This window comes from Ooceraea biroi, chromosome 6 (assembly GCF_003672135.1).
Source record: "Ooceraea biroi isolate clonal line C1 chromosome 6, Obir_v5.4, whole genome shotgun sequence".
NCBI lineage: Eukaryota > Metazoa > Arthropoda > Insecta > Hymenoptera > Formicidae > Ooceraea > Ooceraea biroi.
The window spans coordinates 5647003-5665850 of NC_039511.1; the positions used below are offsets into that span (position 1 = coordinate 5647003).

Sequence of the window (18848 nt, forward strand, 5' to 3'; positions counted from 1 at the left end):
ACTCCTTCGGAAAGCTCCTTGGGACTTTTCCGTCGTTCTTGCGCGTTCAGGACCACTATATAACGCGCGAGAACATTCAATTTCATCTCGAGCGCGAAACGACAGGTCGACTGTCGGGGGACGGGAACCCGGCGGGGGTCGAGTACGTATGTATGTACCGCCGCCCCCGCGCTCCCGCCGTAATTGAATACTCAATAGGATTTACCAAAGCGGGCCATGGCGCCGTGCCACGGCGGCGCGGCATGGCGTGGACGCGCCGATCGACAGGACACACGCCAATATTTGATCCGCGTCAAAAGCTCCGAGGCGGATCCATCCACCAGCAACGGGCGGATTTCCAACGGTCGTTAACCCCCTGCGCGCTGGCCGCTGTCTCGCCGCCGCAGCGTGTGATCCTCTCTCTGCCTTCCGGTCGGGTAAACTTCCGAAAAGCCATCATCCCCGATTTGCCGGAAATTATCGATTGTATCTTTGTTTACGACGAAAGGCAACGGGCGCGTGCGAGTGATCGCCTGTAGTCAGCAACGACGACGACCTTTGTCATTTTTCGATAGAATCCGGGCAAATTTCAAAGTGTCATCGGCGAGCCGCGGCATTCTCCGTTACGTTTTATCGTAAGGTGATAATAAAATAGGAGCGCGCGTACGTGTTGTATAACATATTGTATGCGCAAACGTGTTTTTCGCTTTGACGCGCAAACGCCGCGGCAAACGTTACAATTTAAGTGTGCAGTGAGAAACTCTTTTGTTAATTTTATCAGAGAAGAAGAGTCATTACTGCTAGAAATTCTTTTAAGTGGACTAATGATAAAATATGCGTGGTATACCATAATTATATTCCTTGCTGTAGACGGAAATGCATTTTCCGCGATGAAACGTCGAAATGTGAGAAATTTTTGTACAGTTAAAAAAACAAATAGGCAAAACACGCTCGAAAAATACAAATAAATAACGAAGCCGTATGCACCGTATTGCAGTTATTTATCATGACTGCTAAAGCATTTAATGATGAAACTTGGAAAAAGCGCGGGAAAAAAACGCGTCAAGTTGGATTCTACTGGAGGGAAATTTGTTTCAGCTCCGGTAAAAAAATTTATTCCGGTATGCGCGTTAAAAAATACATGCACGTGCAACAAAATACATTACAAAATGTTCAATATTTTCGCGGGAGGAACGAGTGAACTCCGCTCAACGATAACAGCCGCGCGACGATTGAATGCGAAGCCATGCTCGCCGAAAAGAGGTTTGCATCTTGCGTCACAAATGAAAGCGCGCGGCGACAAAGGGGCAACAATTTCCGCGTTGCATCCGCAGCTTCGATAAGACGCGGTAAAGCAGCCGTTCAAGCAGACGGCGCCTGTTCTCTCTCTTTCTCTCTCTCTCTCTTCCGTGGCAGCATGCGTGTCTATGTTTAGACCGGTCCACCCGTATCGGAGCACGTCTGCGCCACGAGACAGACAATCAAATCCACAGGTGCAGTCGAAAGGGTGCTCGCATCCGCGCGCGGAAGTGCCTTCTGAATTGGCAGGGCCAGTCCCGCTGACAACCTGTGAATACACGGTCGTCGCAGCCACGCAGCATGAAAGTCGCCGCTGTATCCGGCGCAGAAATGCGACCTCTCGGAGGGACAGAATAGCCCGGGTCGTCGCGGTCCTCTGGATCGCGACAACCATTTCCCGTCGCCCGGCGCGGCCGTTTCTCACGATCCTTTTTTTCTTTCCACCTTCCCTTTCGCGCACGAGTGAAAATTAAGTCGCGGGTTAACCGACGCGCTGGAGATTGCCCGTGATAAATGGCGACCGCGCGTTCTTATCTACATCGTCCTGCGCCGGGAGGTTCGCTCCAACCGATTTTTTCCTCGGGCGTGCGAGAGAGACTCGCGGAAGACGCGCACTTGGAATAAATTTCAGCGAGGACCTTCCACGCGAATGCCGCGAATTTGAATCAAGGCTGCTTCGTATCTTCGCGAGATACGGAGCGTAACTGGATTAAGAGGCGTGTACTTTGAAATCGTGCAAATCTATATTGTTAGGAAATGGAGGGAAAATGGAGAGAGCAGTGACTAGTGGTGGTTCATCACCGAATATTTGCGGATTTTCACAGCAGAGGTTCTTTTAATGGAAGAAGAGGAAATTATTGTCTACCGTAGATAATAGCGCGCGATAAATTCGCGGTTGGTTGGCACATGAAGTGTGACTATCATCAGCGTCCCGGTTGATTAATTAGATTCATTTTAATTGAACGCCTATGTATATCCCTAAAAGGGAGACTGGCTAGCGTAAATTTAGTAACTCAATAAATCTATAAAATAGCGCGGCGAAAGTGTGGCTACGTTTTATTAAATTTCGTCTCGCAAAAGGTCGTTGTGGCGTTGCGTCGCGCCAAATTTAGTAATGGATCATTATTGAGCCCTGTAGCAAAGGTGCAATTTTAGATAATTACTTCTACCGGCGGACCAGCCGCGCGCTTATCCCGGAAAAAGAGTCCACCTAAAAAGATACGCCTTCGTCGGTAAAAATGATTGATGCATTGAAATTTAATTGAAGTGAGTTGAAAATTCAAATATACACTAAACGTATTATAATGGCCACTATCTACTTGACAAGTCTAATTCGTTAATTGTTCCAAGCGTTTAAACGGCGCTTAATTCCGATATAGCTACTTTCTTACTTGATGTAATTCTTGTTAGACTGGATGCTGGCTTAACATTAAGCAGGCATCTGTAACTTTCTTCGCGGAGACCTGCCGAATGGCTTGGATACTAAAATCGACGTACAGAGCAGTAAATTAGCGGCTAAATGGCACTTAATTCTGCGATAGTTTCCAATTCAATTTGCTGCGGCGAGGGCACTAGCTTAACGGGGGTTATCTTGTGGGAGATATTTGGAGTAACGACAACTAACTGTCGAAATGCATTACCTAATCGTCACTTAAAACCGATATCGCCGTAGAATAAGGTACTGAAAATTTAGCAAAGAGCTAACGCGACTGAACTCTCATTTCCATGATTCGCCTTAAATCTGTATTCTCAAAAAATAAGGAGAGAAAGAGAGAAAAAGAGCTTTCCACAATTCTGTGGCGCATAATCTCCATCCCTTCTAAAAAGATGTGGATTTAAGAAGATTTGCAAATATGGTCTTCGTGCGCCAACCATATAAATCCATATCGCTAAGAACATTTCCAAATAAGGAGTTAAACAAGCGAAACTTAGAATGAACTCTCTAGATGCGGTTCTAGATTCACGATGCGAATTTAAGTTGAGCGTTTGCACAGGATTAGAGTATCGTAATACGGGATTAGAAGAGCCTTGTTTAAATATTACTCACGGTGTTTGACGTGCAGTCGAGGAATGGGGTCCTGCGGCCAAGCCACATTTTGCGCGGCTAAGCTGATCAGAGCCAAAATCCGCAGCGACGCGCTCATCCTGGAAACAAATGGCCCTGCAGGATGTCCGACAAGTCAACGATAACTTTCAAGCCTCATCATCGCCACCACCGATCGTCATTCCTGTAATCATACAAAATAGCAACATCATATAAAATGATCCGTTATAATCCTGTGTATCACGAAACACGCGCTCTGAATTTACAAGGATTTAACGTCCAGTCGTTTATTGCGGAAAAGCTTCACATTAACATTGAAATGATTGAGTGATTAATGATTTCACATGTTTCGAAAACAGATTTATAGGAACATCTTTGCTGCTCGGTTGTTCCTCGTTAATGTACCCCAGTCGTGATATCTTTCCAAGGATGAAATGTATCTTTTCTGATTTGGTCTGTTTTCGGCGGCCAAGGAATTCGATGCATTTATTTAACGATTATTGTTTAGTAATGTTATTATCGTATTGTCGCCCGAGTGCACTACAGAATCCAAGGAAACATATTACTTTGAGAAAATTGGATTCGCTCGTGTATGCACGATGCTCCGTGTGTACCAGTACTCCAAATTGAACGTACGTATTCTTTACGGCGCGAGGGGAAGAAGGACAGAAAGAAACAAGTCTTTTGTCCCCTTTTCGCGCGGAACTTATATATGCATATCTCCTTGTAGAAGAAAACTACTACTTGGAATAAGTAAGGGAAAGCACGGGGAAGGATAAAAGGCTAACGAAGGAATGGGGGGGAGCGACCACCGACTGCAACGACGACGATGAAGAAGACGACGATGTTATGCATTATGCAGAGAGGTCGCCAGCTCGAGTTTCTATTTGTCCTGGGGCCATGTACTGCCGTCTACTACTACGAATACGTTCAAGATTAAACGCAGTATCGAATATGTATATTCACTCTACGTATAAGGTGGTCGTAAAACATGCGGTCAAATTTCTACGATATACCGAGTTAGCAAGGTAGCTGAGAAAAGTTTCTACGAAACGTGTGTTTAAGATGCTTTATTCTTCGTTCCCGCTTCTTTTCGCTGACGAGTCTTTTTTAGAGAACTTGGTTTTCATCTTTTCTGCACTAATCACGATAATATTCTTTTCCTTTTGACGAACGTGTCATAATATATTCCGATAGTTTTCTTAGCTTTCGAATATGAAACACGATGAAGAAGCAGCCACGAGTAGAGATTATAACGCTAATGAAAAGTGCAAATTTCATCTTTGGAAGGAAAATTATAAAGCAATCATAAAGAAATTATGACTTAATGGCGAAAGTATAATATATTTTCGGTAATTCGCAACATCGGGAATGCACATCGGGAATGCTTGAGAGAATCCAGCAATGATTAATCCAACGGGAACTAAGGGAAACGTACGTTCGCGCGAGAGAGCAAAGTATTTTCGACGTTTACTCCATTTTCTCGTTGAACCATGGAAATCCGATAGAAACCGCACATGGTTTTGCGAACACCCTGTACATCCCGGGAACCCTTGTAAATGTCTGGAGCGGAATTATCATTCCGTGCTACGCGCGGCGCTCGTTTTTCTCCGATTCCGCAAATCCACCAAGGCAAACGGAGCGAGGTCCTAACATCCAGCAGCCGCTCCGATACCAATTTAAATCCCAATTTGCCCGCGCGGGTTTGTAAGCAGCACAATGATCGACCGGCGCGATCGGGATATCGTTAATCCGGACCAACGAGTATGATGCTATTAAAGTTTTAATTGATCTCGGCCGTGATCGATCGCTTTCCGATGCGACAATGCACCGCGTCGTTACTTGACATCTGGCGGCCGATCATAAATTCGCGATCACCTCGCGACAGCTGCGCGCGCGAGTACGCGCAATCTAATAAAATCGACTCATGAATCACGGTTGGAAAAAGAGTCGGGGGGAGAAAAAAAAAGAAGAATGTTTCGTCGCGATACCGTCGCGTTGATGTTGCGAGAGCGAGAGCACGCCTCGCTAGGCGTGGCTCGTCCTACTTTCGAGAGATACGAGGACGAGTTGCAGATCGAGAGTCACTTCTCCGCCAGCCGCTTTCCGATTCCACGAGTGGCGTGCACCGAAAATGAGACTTTCTCTCTTACGTTAGACGGAGTGCGGAATTACATCGCGGGTTTACAAACAACGGGAAAGCTCTCCGCTCGATTGCCGGATGCTCTCTCGATGCGGGGAAAGAGATCTAATTTTCGGCGTGCCATGCACGCTTTTCCGTCTTGGATGCTGCGATACACGCGTACAGGAGAGACGGACTGCGGGATTATAACTATCATTTCGAAACTCGAGATTATCGCGGAAGAGCGGTCGTCCTCCGGTGACATGAATTTGGCCAAATTTGTGAATTATGTAAATATCCCATATAACATTCCGCGCTGCCGTTTATTTCCTCACGATTAATCTCGTTTTCGTCCACTTAATTACCGCCACCACCGTTTCGCGTTACATTCTTAATGCGTAATTTGCAAAGTGCTGCATATATTTACACGGTAAACATATCGAACTTTCGTACGCGAATGATTGTCGCAAACAATCGCGCAAAATATTGATAAACGTCAGAATATAATTAGCACTCAGTCAAGTAATTGTTTGCTAAATAATTTCACGGGACACGTCGATTTCGCGGTAATCCCGCATGCATGGCGCTTGATAGCACAATTGAAGCCCCCATTTTTCCGCTAATTACCGGAAACGCGACAGCGCCGAAAAACGAGACCGCCCGGACTTTTAAAGCTGCCACCTCGCATTCTGGAGGGCAGAGCGTTTACGTGGGAGGAAAAAATAACTAGGAGAGAACACCGTCGAAGATTTACGGCAACACCCGGAAAAAGATTAGGCAGGAAACGCACCTGGAGAGCACGAGCGAAGGAGAAACGGGGGAGGAACGAGGTGAAACGACGGAGAAAAGCAAGCTGGCGCTGGGTGTAGCCTCTCGTGGGTAAAACTTTGACCAACACATTCTGGAAAGGGAGAACGCGAGAGCGCTTGGCAACTGCTCTGGCGTCGTTGCTGCTGCTGTAGCAGTGGGAGCCTGGTCTAATTATCCATGCGCTTTGTGCGTGTACTGGCTCCAACAAGAGCAACGGCAATGGCACAAATGGCGGTACGAGCGTGATTGCTCGGACCGTAGATAGTTCCCAGCAGCGATTGCTCCCCGTTCAACGAGCCAGCGATCAAAGTAAAAACAGCATACGCGCCACGGAAAGGCCGCTCCGCCTGCGATGCGTCTTGTGCGCGTCGTGCGATTTCCAGCAGAAATCCCGCTTGAAAATTCGGCCTGAAATCCTAAAGGTCGCTCGGTGTGTTTGTCCGTTTGTTTGTCGTTCTCCCGTTGCTACAGATCGCACGAGTGCACACCCGTCGTCCTCTTCGACACCGAACGTTCGAAACGGGCGTGTAGGTACTCGATATTTCCACACGCGGCAGCGACATTCGTCGTCGCAAAAGCTCGGTTAACTTTCGGTTCCTTTCCGCTTCGCGAACGGAGATCACGGTTCGTAGTAAGTTGAAAGTGCACGAGTAGTTCCTGCCGCGCCAAGAGTATTTGGCTGCGTCGTTAATTACACGATTAACTTTCCTATTGTTATGACTAATTATTGACGTCTGCGACTGCTTCATCCGACTTCACCCGAGACAGCTTCGCGCCGTTCCAAATTCCGTTCAAACGTGGAGATTGTGTAACCGGAAGCAGGAGGGAAAGATAGAGCGAGAAGGAGCGGCACGGGAGAAGATAAGTCTAGTAGCTGAAAGACGGCAAAAGGAAGCAAAAGATATCCGCGACAGAGCGGATGAATGAGACTACCAGCGGTCTTTGAGTCGGCAGGTAGGCAATGATTAATAAGTAACGTCGATCTCGTTCAAAGTGAGGCGCGCCGGGAACTCGGGGCATCCCCCTCATCTCGAGAAGATTTCGCTGTAACCGCGCGCAAATAGAATATTTCGAGAACTTATACTGAGAAAATGGAGCAAAGTTGAGACAGTCGGATCTCGTAAATAACAGTTTATTAAATTAACTCATCTGCCGCCATGTCAGCGACAAGCACGCGCCTATCGCAAAATTAAGCTCATTTTACATGTTAATTAGCTACCTATTTCAGCGCTTAAATCGAAAACAGCATAAGAGATGGCTACCAATGTAGTAGTAAATTTTGAACGGCGACACCTTTCTTCGAGAACTTCGGGAAATAATTTAATAGAAACGTGCGTTATCGACGGAGGAAAACTCACTTTACGTTTCACTGTCCACGCTACCGTGGAATTTTATGGTAGATCCTAAACTCTTCAGGCAAGCTCGGTTTCGCATGAATTGTTAAACTCTTCGTTTCACCGCGATACTGTTTACGCTCCAGAGATGTTTAGTTTCTTCGTTTCAAATGCCTTCTGGGCTTTGTGAAATCCAGGTAACGCGGCAATTTTGAGTAACATAAAGTTTATCGTTCGTTGAACCTTGTAGAAACGCCACGACATTCGGTATGAAGTTCCGAAACTGGAACGGAGATACTACGAGAATTTCTGAAAACCGATAATCTAATAATCGAGAAAACTTAACACAGACGCTCATGTATTACGTACGATATGTGAAGAGTTATTTTTACTTCCTGTCTGGTACTTTAATAGTCGTTATTAGAATCATTATTAATTTCTGCTAAACTTGTTTTTATATACCGGTATGCCAATTTCTGCAGAATTATAAACTTTCAAGATTTAAGCTTAAAACTCGTCAATGTTACGAGGCACATTATAGGAGAGACTATTATAAAGTATTTTGGACGAGCGATCAAACTTGAGAATTAAGCCCAAGCCGTTTGGAGCAGAACGCATTAAATCCACAATTTGTGAACTTCATTTTCTATATAAAGTGGTACTTAAGATATTGGCTTTACAAATTATGCAGAACTTTATCTATTCATTCTTGTAATACCTCCCTTATCTCGAACTGAAACGATTCAAACTCATCCATAATTAATACGAAAATGAAAAGTTCACATCATGCCTCCATCCATGTACAATGGAGTCAAATATCTTTCTCTTCCTCAATTTAATTCGATCTTTAGATGCGGCCTTGTCAGATGGCTATGACGCTGGTACTCCAGGTTTCCCATAACTCCATTAACTTGGATTCTTCAATTTACTCGACCACTGACCTGTCTCACCATCGCTTTCAGATTGTCGTTCATTAATTTCTTGATGTCTTGGTGTCACTCCATTGGATAAGCAGATCCAGGGATCTGCTTCGGCCTCATTTACTCTACGTCTTATAATAAGCCTTTTCATATTGTCGGCTTTTGTGATGTAGCCAAAGAAAGTGAGAATTTTAGCACATATGAGGCTGGACAGTCTTTCGTGTTGGCTTGATTATTTAATACGGAGTTATTTGTTCTCCATACCGTCCATGGTATGCATAATATTCTTCTTCAATATCTCTGAAAGCGTTTATTCTCTTATGGTCCGCCACCCATAATGTCCATGTTTCAGTGACATAAGTGAATACCGGTAAAATCCAGGATTGTGTAGGATGATGTTCAGTTCTGTGATTTTAACTTCGTCTTCCTAGGCTGGATCATTTTACGCTCGTGCGCGCAGCTGTCCACGTACATGCTGATGTCTCACGGATTAATGACTACACCGATTGGCACTCACGTTTCCGCGTGCGCGCACAGCGAATCTCGGTTGTTGCGCCCCGAAATCCGGGGGGTTACATAGCCACCGGAGCATCGCGGTTCCGTGTTAGCAGGACCAAGTATAACGCCAGCAATTGCCGGCGAAGTCAGGAATGCGAGTCGAAGCAGGAACAGTCGAGTAGCGTGGCGGGTGGATTTAAAGCAACTCGCTTCGTAGCTGCAGCCAACTCGCGTGAATGAATATTCAGAAGCGCGCGAGAACCGCGGAGAACGTGGTCTTCGTGCCCCGGATGACCTCTCGTGGAAACGGCCAGGTGAAATGGTCCAAATCACGGGGAATATTCAGATTTCATCCTCGCCACCAGGCGAATTACTCCTATTACGTATACGTGCGATCACAATCGTGGTCGCGAGCGAGTATGCCGGCAGGAAAATCGCGGTCTCCACCAAATTTGTCTTCGCGACAGCGGTAGCATCACCTCGTGCGGACGCGCACCAGCTTTTATCTCTTTGCGTGCATATATTTTTGCGCGTTAAAAGCCAAGGATAATTGACAGCAGTTTCACGTACTCTATATTTCTCATACGCTTTATCTCTAACAAGTCCAATGTCTCTTTTAAATTAGGAAAGAATGAATTCGATTGGCTGTACGCTCAGATAAAATTATCGATCAATCGAAAATCCTTCTTAAATTTCTTGTGATGTTTGAAAATTCTCAATATTTTCATTTTCGAGAAGATTGGCTTGTTGCGTTTTAAATGTATTGTTGTATGCGTGCAGGACACTCGTCGTTCTAGAGCGGCTTGTGCTTCGTTTTTTCAACAGTTTTAAACGTTATTGAATGTTATTGAAAGTTTTTTCTTCATTTTAATGGCTCTGCACTAGAAATTTCAAATGAACACATTTGTTTAGTTGAAAACTGCATCGCATTCCCACGAAGCTAGAAAAAATTCCAATTATTACAGAGAGGAATGGTGGATACCTTCATATCAAACCAAGAGAATGCTCGAGGTTCGCGAATGCATAGAACAGATTAAAAGCGATTGAAATGCACTTCGTATGAACCTTTCACCGATAAACAACAGAAAATAATTGCAGCAGCCAAGCAAACGGAATACCTAGTTATTTCGTTCGCTCAGTTTCTACACGTACGTCGGGAGAGATATTCTGATAATACCGCAGCCTCCAATTATTCGTAAACCACACAGTGGCAGTATATTACTAAAGATATTACACAAATATCAGGTCGCACACAGCCTTAAATATCCAATGTAGCAAATAGCCGCTCGACTGTACGCATACAACGCATCAATTTCCGCGAGTAATCGGTACAGCTATGTAGTTTCGAAGTTTGGGAACTATAACAATTACAATAACATACGGCGGTGGGTCGATTTACTTATCGCAACCGAAGTAGACGCGCTACGCTACTCGAATGAAACTGTAAACCGCGCGGTATCGCTTTCAGGTCTCTCTCTCTCTCTCTCTCTCTCTCTCTCTCTCTCTCTCTCTCTTTCTCTCTCTCCCCCCTTCCTTTGTAATAATAAATTCGCGTACCGCGAATAATCTCGCTCGAATGTACTGCGCACGTAAGGAACCAACCGACATGGTCTCGGGATATTCTCTTAGCACCTGCGAGCGACGTTTCTCAACGATTTTCGCTGGTCTTCGAGTCGGGCAGAAGCATCGTTACCACCGCTCAAATAATCTCCATGCACGTCCGTGGGCGTTTTACTCGCTCGCGTCGTTTTCGCTAGTCGTTAGGTCTTGCAGCGGAGGCGCCAAGTGTAGCTGCAGGTTACCGCGAGCGTTGCAACTGGAGCCGTAAGGGCTGCAGCTCGGATTGCAAAGCTACAGTTGGTTGAAGCGCACGCGAAACAAACCACGACGGAGCCAATCTCTCTACACGCGAGACGCTTCCCCTCGGCTTTGCGCTGGCGCCAGGTACTAGCCTTTCCTCCGTAAAGGAAAACGCTCGGGATTATGGAGATTTGCGTACGCAATGTTCCAGCCGTGAAATTCCGGCTGGATAAGCTGGGTAGACATCGCATAGGGAATCATCTCACGTATTGCCAATAAATCTGACCTGCCAGCGGTGTCCTGAGTAATGAAAGATAATACGACCCACGGAGTTCGTCAAATAACTGCTCCAACTTTTAATTGACTACATTATTTCATTATTTCTTCTATTTTTATTTTTCTGGTTTCCGCTGGTTCTCACATCACACGTTTGCGAAAATACTATATCGCAATTGTCTGTTGATTGTCTCTAAAATGATATCAAATGTTATTTACGTTGAAAAAGAGAAAGAGAGAGAGAGAGAGAGAGAGAGAGAGAGAGAGAGAGAGAGAGAGAGAGAGAGAGAGAGAAAGAAGGATAGCGAAACGAAGAGACAGAGGCAGAAAGAGAAGATCGAGTTAATCGGGGAACGCGGGAGAGGGGAATCATTAAAACAGCCAGGTGATATCGCGTATGCAATAAAAACGAGTGGACACGCCTGGAGCGCGGAAAAAAGTGGAGGTACCGAAATTTCGCGCAGGGCGGACCGCACACCAGGGAAATTGCCGGAGTATAATGGACGAATCCTAATTTAGCGTGCGCGCGTACGATGAATATATAAGAACGATGGCGCAAATTTCCGTTTTATTCCTGGAAATTCATGAACGCTCGAAATAATAACGCGGATCGGACCGATCGATTGTCGTGGTCGAAGGGTCGTTGGCCGCGCAAACGAATCCTCGCATTGCGAGTAATATGCGAAAGTAAGCGTTTCACGGAAGACGTAATGCTCTTGATTTTTCACCCCGCGGGATTAGCTCGATTCACTGGCGCAAACGCATTGCACCGGAATACTCCGTATGTTCATGGGGTGCTGCAAGAGCGAGAGCACCGAGCGAACGAGCTCTCCGCACGACGGAGGTCCATTTGCGGGCCGCCGGTAATTTCCTCGGGGAAGAATCCCGACTGTACACGAACAGGGGCGTCGTTTGCTCGCGCGATTACACCGTATTTCGGAGCCAACCACGCGATGCCAATTCGCGCGCATAATCGGCGCGATTAATAAGGGTCACGCTGGCTAACCGTAAAATAGCGTGAAGAGTAAAGACTAAAGAGAGGAAGAGAGAAAGAGAGAGAGAGAAAGGCGGGCCATCGTGTCTGCGTGTATGTGTGTGTATTCTGCACGAAGGAAAAGTGAAAAAAGACCGGATCGTTACGCAACGATATCGCTTACGGAATGCATCGCGCGCGCTCCGATGGCGACCGCGATGGTATACCGTCAGCGAATTTCCTCGACTAACAAACGACGCGCGTGCATCCCTACGTGTACGTGCGCTAGTGCTATGATGTTCACAAGATTTTCGCAAGCAAACAAAAGCCCCACGGTGGGAAAGATTTTTCACGAATAACCCTGCGACCCGACCACCGGGTGATGCACGTTCAGATGCGAGTATCAGATTCCATTTTGTAGTCGCTATTACTATTTCGTACGTGAGATCCGTATTTTTTCGTCTATTACCTGACCGCGATTAGCATAGAAATCGGCGGTGTGTACCGTCGCGTGAGACGCGCTCGTCGTAAACCTTCGGCAAATTCTCCCTCGACGATCCTCAGGATGCGAAACGATCTCAAAATGTGGAATTATCTTCCAGAGCACAGCAAGAGAGACGAGTCCGAATAACGCGCTGCTAAAAGAGATAGAGAGAGAGAGAGAGAGACAGAATTCCAGGCTTTCGATTGAGTATTTTCGCTCACCCTTCAAATAATTCGCGCGTGAGTAAAAGTTTTCTGAAAATTTCTCGGATTTTCTTGCGTCGCGCGCTACTCTCTCGGATTCGTCGACGATGAATTTAATGCAAGTCCGATCTTTCAGGAAACCGGTACGCAGCGCGACGCGTTCCGCGCAATGTTTTCCCCAACGTTCCGTTCTACGTCGTGCGCGGAAAATAGTAATACTTTTATGGCGTGTATAAACTAGGATAAACCTGGATGGAGGTAGAGGAGAATTTTGAGAGAATTGACGCTGGGAACGTGTTCCTTGTCAGTCAATTCGCGCAGCAGACGAGCCCGTGTGGGTACAGAGGTTCCGCGTCGATCGAACGATAATACGATTGGAACCGCTATGGAAGCGCATCAACGAAGCGCTCGAGTTTCTACGTTTCTGCGAAAGGGCGGTGTGATTCCATCCCGTCGCTGTACTTCCTCGTCGTGAAAGAAAGCTATTGGAGATCGCACGCGGTTCTCGGCCCTTTACCGTCATCGCGTCGCGTCTTGCGACGATCTCTCCTTCTCTGTTTTTCTCAGTCCATCGTTACGGTTTCGCACTCCACTCTATTCCCTGCGTTCACGCTACAAAATTCATTTAATGCAATGAGATACACACAGCAGCGACAAATCGATGTATCCCGCCAAGAGCTCGCGACCCGACCCGATCAACGGAATGACGAGAAAATTGCTATCGGCGCGAAGATGAAATAACCGCGTGCTAGAATTTATTGCACGATACAGTTTTATGTTATGATCCAACGATATATCCGCGAAGGGATGACATAGCCAGTAATCAATATGTGGATAGATTGGAGCTTGCACAAGTTTAAGTTTTAAATCCTACTGTTTGCACAACTTTAACTGATACAGTATCGCATATATCCTTTTTGTTCTCCTAGCGAGTTCCACAAAAGCGTTATTGTGACACTTAGATATTTAACTTTCTTACAGTATTTAACAATAGTGCAATAATAAGAGAGAAACGAAGAAAGAGAGAGAGGAAAAGAGATAAAGTGGAGAGAAGGAGAGGAAGAGAGGGTGCGTCCACAGATAGGTAGATATAGGGTGTGTTTGATGCGCGCACGACACAATATGCAATATCACAAAGTCGTACTCGTGAACGCAGCGACCGCAAAGGCGTCGTATGACTTTTAAAGGCCTCCAACTTTCCTGAGATGCGCAGCCAAATGTCTCTTAAATCTCTTTATAGATTACTGGTAGGTTATAGGTTACTACTGCTCGTTAGGTGTTGCTTTACTATGCTGGCTTTCACCATGGGAGGCACATGCTTTCCGCCTCTCTGTTTTTCTTTTTTCGCAGCACTTGTGCTATTGTCCGATATCGCGCGGCATGGAGGATTAATCTTTTAAAAGCGCGACCGATCGTTTGACCGCCGAATGTTCGGAACTTTAGCAGGAGAATGATTCAGCTTTTCTATCTCTGGGAACTTTTTCCTACGTTCGGGAACTCTTTCCATCTCTTTTCATGATAAGTGAAATCTTTTTCAAAAGCGTGGATTTTCATGCAGAGAAAAACCCAGTATCCCTTGCGTGTCTATTTTTCTTCATAAAAATGACATTAAAATAGCTGAAAACTGTTAGAACTTGCATAGGTGGAACCTTGGAACTGTCGGACAAGCATTATGCAAAAGATACATTAAGCAATGTAAACTTGAATGAATTAAGATACTTCACAACTTTTTTAAAATGCTGTTGCGAATATTCAATTCTCAATAATCGTGTGTGACACAGCAAAACTGCTATATTATAGAAGCATATCGATAGAGGTGCACGTGAGTTTGTCGTGGACGTATCTGTCGCTACCACACGACAGCACTGATAATCGTGTTCATCGTGCGAGGCTTCGTTTCTTAAGTCTTCCTACAGTCACTGTACTTACGACCACTGTACGATAACTGTAAGCGCGTACACCGCGCGTCGTACTTGTACTCTGCTTTACTTATACCCCGAAGAGGCTTGAGGACAACTATGCTTAAGAGTTTCGGTAAGGCAAAGTGGAAGAAGTTATTTTCGCGTGACTAATATGCGTCTACGTTTATGATACTCTTTGTCAAGTTTGCGATCGCACTTTGTGGAATATATTGAACACGTAAGCACTATTTCTGCTTAATTAACTCATTCGCCGTCAAGCGAAATTTAACTTTCCGTTCAACTCGGTTATTAAGATTCACCGTAATATCCATATATAATTATTTCCATAATTTTATCATGGATATTATTAAAATAATATCATGGTTATTATTAAAATAAATAAAAATATTAAGTTATTTACACAATGCACTGTGTCTCTGTCTCTCTCTCCCCCTCTCTGTTATGCTTTATTTTTATTATTAAATAATCATTATATTCATGTATTGTAATATTACTCAATGGGTTAATAACTCGAAAACGTGTTCATATAAATGTGATATGCGTGTTAGGTAAAAAAATCGATTGTCTTCAAACTAAATTTTGCATTGATTTCCGCTTTGAATCGGCCTGCCGCCCCAGCTGAATCGGATTACAGTAGCATTTTAATATTTGGTTGCGTGGCTTCTTTCTATTTATTATACAAAGAAAAATACAATCCAAAGAGTATTCCGTTGTTCTTGGAACAATAGAAGGTGGAGTGTCATAAAATTCTTCCGCGAAGAAATAAAGACGCCGAGCTATAATTGCCCTATTTCCGCTGACATTATTATTCAGCTTTCTAAAATGGCGTCGTAGCATTAACTTATTAGCTGGACTCGACGAGTTCATTACGCGGTTGCATAAGGAGTACGTGTCGCGTAATGCGGCCATTACAGCGTACGGCTACTCGCTATGTAAACATGGCTATGCACGCGTAACTATAATACATGATTCCACATAAATTACACGGCCTGATGGTTATGGTACGGCTTCATACTCCCTCTTCGATGAAACCTTGATCCAATAGAATTGTCACAAAACCAAACCAAGAATCGCTCTTTGTATGTCAGTGATTCCAGCGCTTCAAACATTCACCTGACAATTAACATGTTATGAATATAATGGAAGAATTTTTCTCATACTTTCCACAGAAAGAATTCAACTCGCAATCAACTCTGAATAATTTTAAATAAATTTAAAATTATTTAATTTATAATAATTTAGAATCTACATGTATCATAAATATATAAGATTAAATAATATTTAATACTATAGCTATCGGTCTTTAAAAGTGTGCTTCAACAATAAATATTAATGGTTGACAAATTAAATAAAAATACATTGCATTTACAACAATCTTTGCTCCATCTTATTCCTACATTATCCTACATTAATTACACGAAATGTCGCAAATTATCCAGAAGCTTTCGATCATCTGGGTTTGACAAATAGTCTCGCTCCTTAAATGTATTCGTAGCTAAGGGATCCAGTGGAAAATATGGTCGACCGGAATAGACATTGTGTCTATTCCGTATTAAACGTGACTGAACTCAATCATTCAATATCTAAGGAAACACAATGTCGTGTCGACGCCTGTGCGCGCGTTATAACACGGAACCGTCTGGTCCGAAGTACCTCACGCTCGCCGACGATTGTTATCGATCGGCCAATAATGCATGGCGTTGTGTACAGCGGAAACGCGCACGAAGACGACGTTGCGAGAGATGGAGCACGGCCGTCGTCCTCATCCTCGCCGTTGTCGTCGTCGTTGTCGTCGTTGTCGTCGTTGTCGTCGTCGTCATCGTCGACGCGTTGCGGCACGCTATATGTCGAGCCCCGTAGCTACGGGGCAATCGAATTTTCATCGCCGCGGAGACGAGCCCTGAATATTCATACGGTCGGACGAATCCCCCCATACCTTCCGCGCGTTACCCTCCGTTTCCCTCCTCATGACGATCGTGGTGGCAGGATCCGCGTGCGTTATCCTGCACGTAGGTTACACGTCTGCCGGGTAATCGTAGACTCGCGTCACCCGCTCCTTCCCGCTGGCTGAATTTAAACCGATGCAAACTCGGGGGTGCTGCACGATGGCCCGGGGGCTGCAACGGGGTTGCAAATCGAATATTCGGAGGAGGCGGGAGCCCCGTCGCCGAGACGACATGCCGCGCCTCGAGAACCAGGTAACTCCCTTCGGCGTGGACTGCTTTGCGCGAGGGTACCAATTAGAGCGAACCGGAAGCGGCTGATACGATGAGATACCGATCTAGTGGAACGTTAGTGTCGAGAGAAGCAATAAAAAATGTAGGGAACGAAGTTTGTTTAGTTTTCCGCAAGTTTTTGAAGGGATGCCTGAGCGACCGTTTAAAATTTCAAGATGTTTGTGCCAGAGATATCGAAGGGAACTTTCAGCCGGCCTGTTTTTCCACTTTACCTCGGTTTGCCCCATTGTTAATAGCTGCTGCGTCGAATATCATAGCGCAATCGATCGCATGCATTGTTATTGAAATCTGTTAACCGCGTGCGTGTTAAATATTGTACGGCAATTGATCGCGTATTGTTAAGTAGGCGGCAATGGCGGTTTCACCGATAATTCCGTATTAAGTAATTTATCCACGCAGACTTAGTACTTCAACAATGAACGCTGCATGGCGGCATAAAATCGATAATTGTGCGTGTGTACGCGCGCCGTATGAGAACCTAGGCTGATCAGAACATTCGTTTGCTTTTCCGCTACATTCACATACTAATGAACAAAACAAAAAACAAACTTTTTGATCAACCTGATATTTTTCAACGTTGGATTTTTATATTCGGCAATACCGAAACAGATTTTGGAACGATATTTCCTTAACGAGGCCCGAATCGAGGAAGATTCTGTCGAGGACTAATAGTTTTCGAGTAATAAACAAACTAGTGAATTGAGATCAAGATGAAAGATAAACGATGAAATATTCCATTTTTATTATAATTCGTTAGTTAATTTAAGCAGAAATTTTAGCAGAAACTTAATTTGGATTCCATAAATGTATAATGTTGAAGATTGAAAGTTGCAATATGATTTCGATATTTTATAGGAACGTTTATAGTTATAAAAAAATCATTTTTTAAAATCTTTTTTTAGAAGAATTAATTATTTAAATTCCATCTTTTTTTGAATATCCATGTTCCGACAATGAGGATTTAAATTTATATACCTAAATATTACTTCATGTTATTTTTATGATGTAAAAAAGACAACTCTATACATAGGTACCATGAGCTTTTACGTCATCTGCATTATTAGTCATTAGCAATCTGTGCGGCTATGGATATCAAGATTAATCTGATGGCATACTTATTAATATCGCGAGACATATGTAGAGGCGGCCGCACGATTTGACCTCAAAGGGTTTTGTCGAAAGAATACATATAAAAGCGAGAGGACTCATACACGTATATATGTATGTATGTACACAGATGTACAATACATACACATATTCACGTATCACACGTATAAGTAAGCACACGTGCGCAAAAATCAGCCACTTTTCAGCGGGCGGCGCTTCACGTATGCGGTCGTACTTGCAGCACGATGAGCATGCAGCCGTTAAATCGGGGGAATGAGAAAAAACGAAAGCCAGGAGGGGATACAGAGAGAAAGAAAGAGGGAGATAGGGAGAGAGAGACAAACGAACGAACACGAGCGGATGGAGGGCTCGGTTTGGGGAGAGTCGGACGAACGTGCAAGGAGCGGAGGGTAGCATTACCCAGCTGGTGTATATACAGGGTGTACCCTGTGAAAAAGGGGAACGTCAGTAACAGGAAGTCCGTGACGAATTTGCAGATTATTTTCGCTTAGTAACGATTTCTCGGTAACCCATTCATTTAAATCTCCATAATTAAGTTCCGAATCAAATTAGTACGTTACAGCCAGGTCCGTGGAAAATTAATTGGGAAGGAGATTTAGTTACCTGAAATTCAATCCACGAGGATTCTTTAATATCCAACCCTAGAAATATATCTATAATTTCAATTTTCGCCGCGCAATTTAATTCCAGTGTCTGAAAATATATTCTCAATACTCTCTAATCCTTGTATTTCTTCACGAAATTTTTACATAAAATAGTAGAATTGCCATCGAGAATATCTCTCCTTAGAATTGCTGTCGAAAATATCTCTCCTTAAAT

At 44.5% G+C, this 18848-nt stretch overlaps 1 protein-coding gene across 1 annotated transcript in view; it reads right to left on the reverse strand.

Moving 5' to 3' along the window:
- Positions 1–18848, reverse strand: part of LOC105286641 (semaphorin-1A-like) — a 152411-nt gene that overhangs the window by 115367 nt on the left and 18196 nt on the right. Inside the window, exon 2 of the mRNA XM_026970528.1 lies at positions 3326–3506. Within this exon, the coding sequence (XP_026826329.1) occupies positions 3326–3422 (97 nt within the window). The 5' untranslated portion in view covers positions 3423–3506. The remainder of the gene's footprint in view (positions 1–3325; positions 3507–18848) is intronic.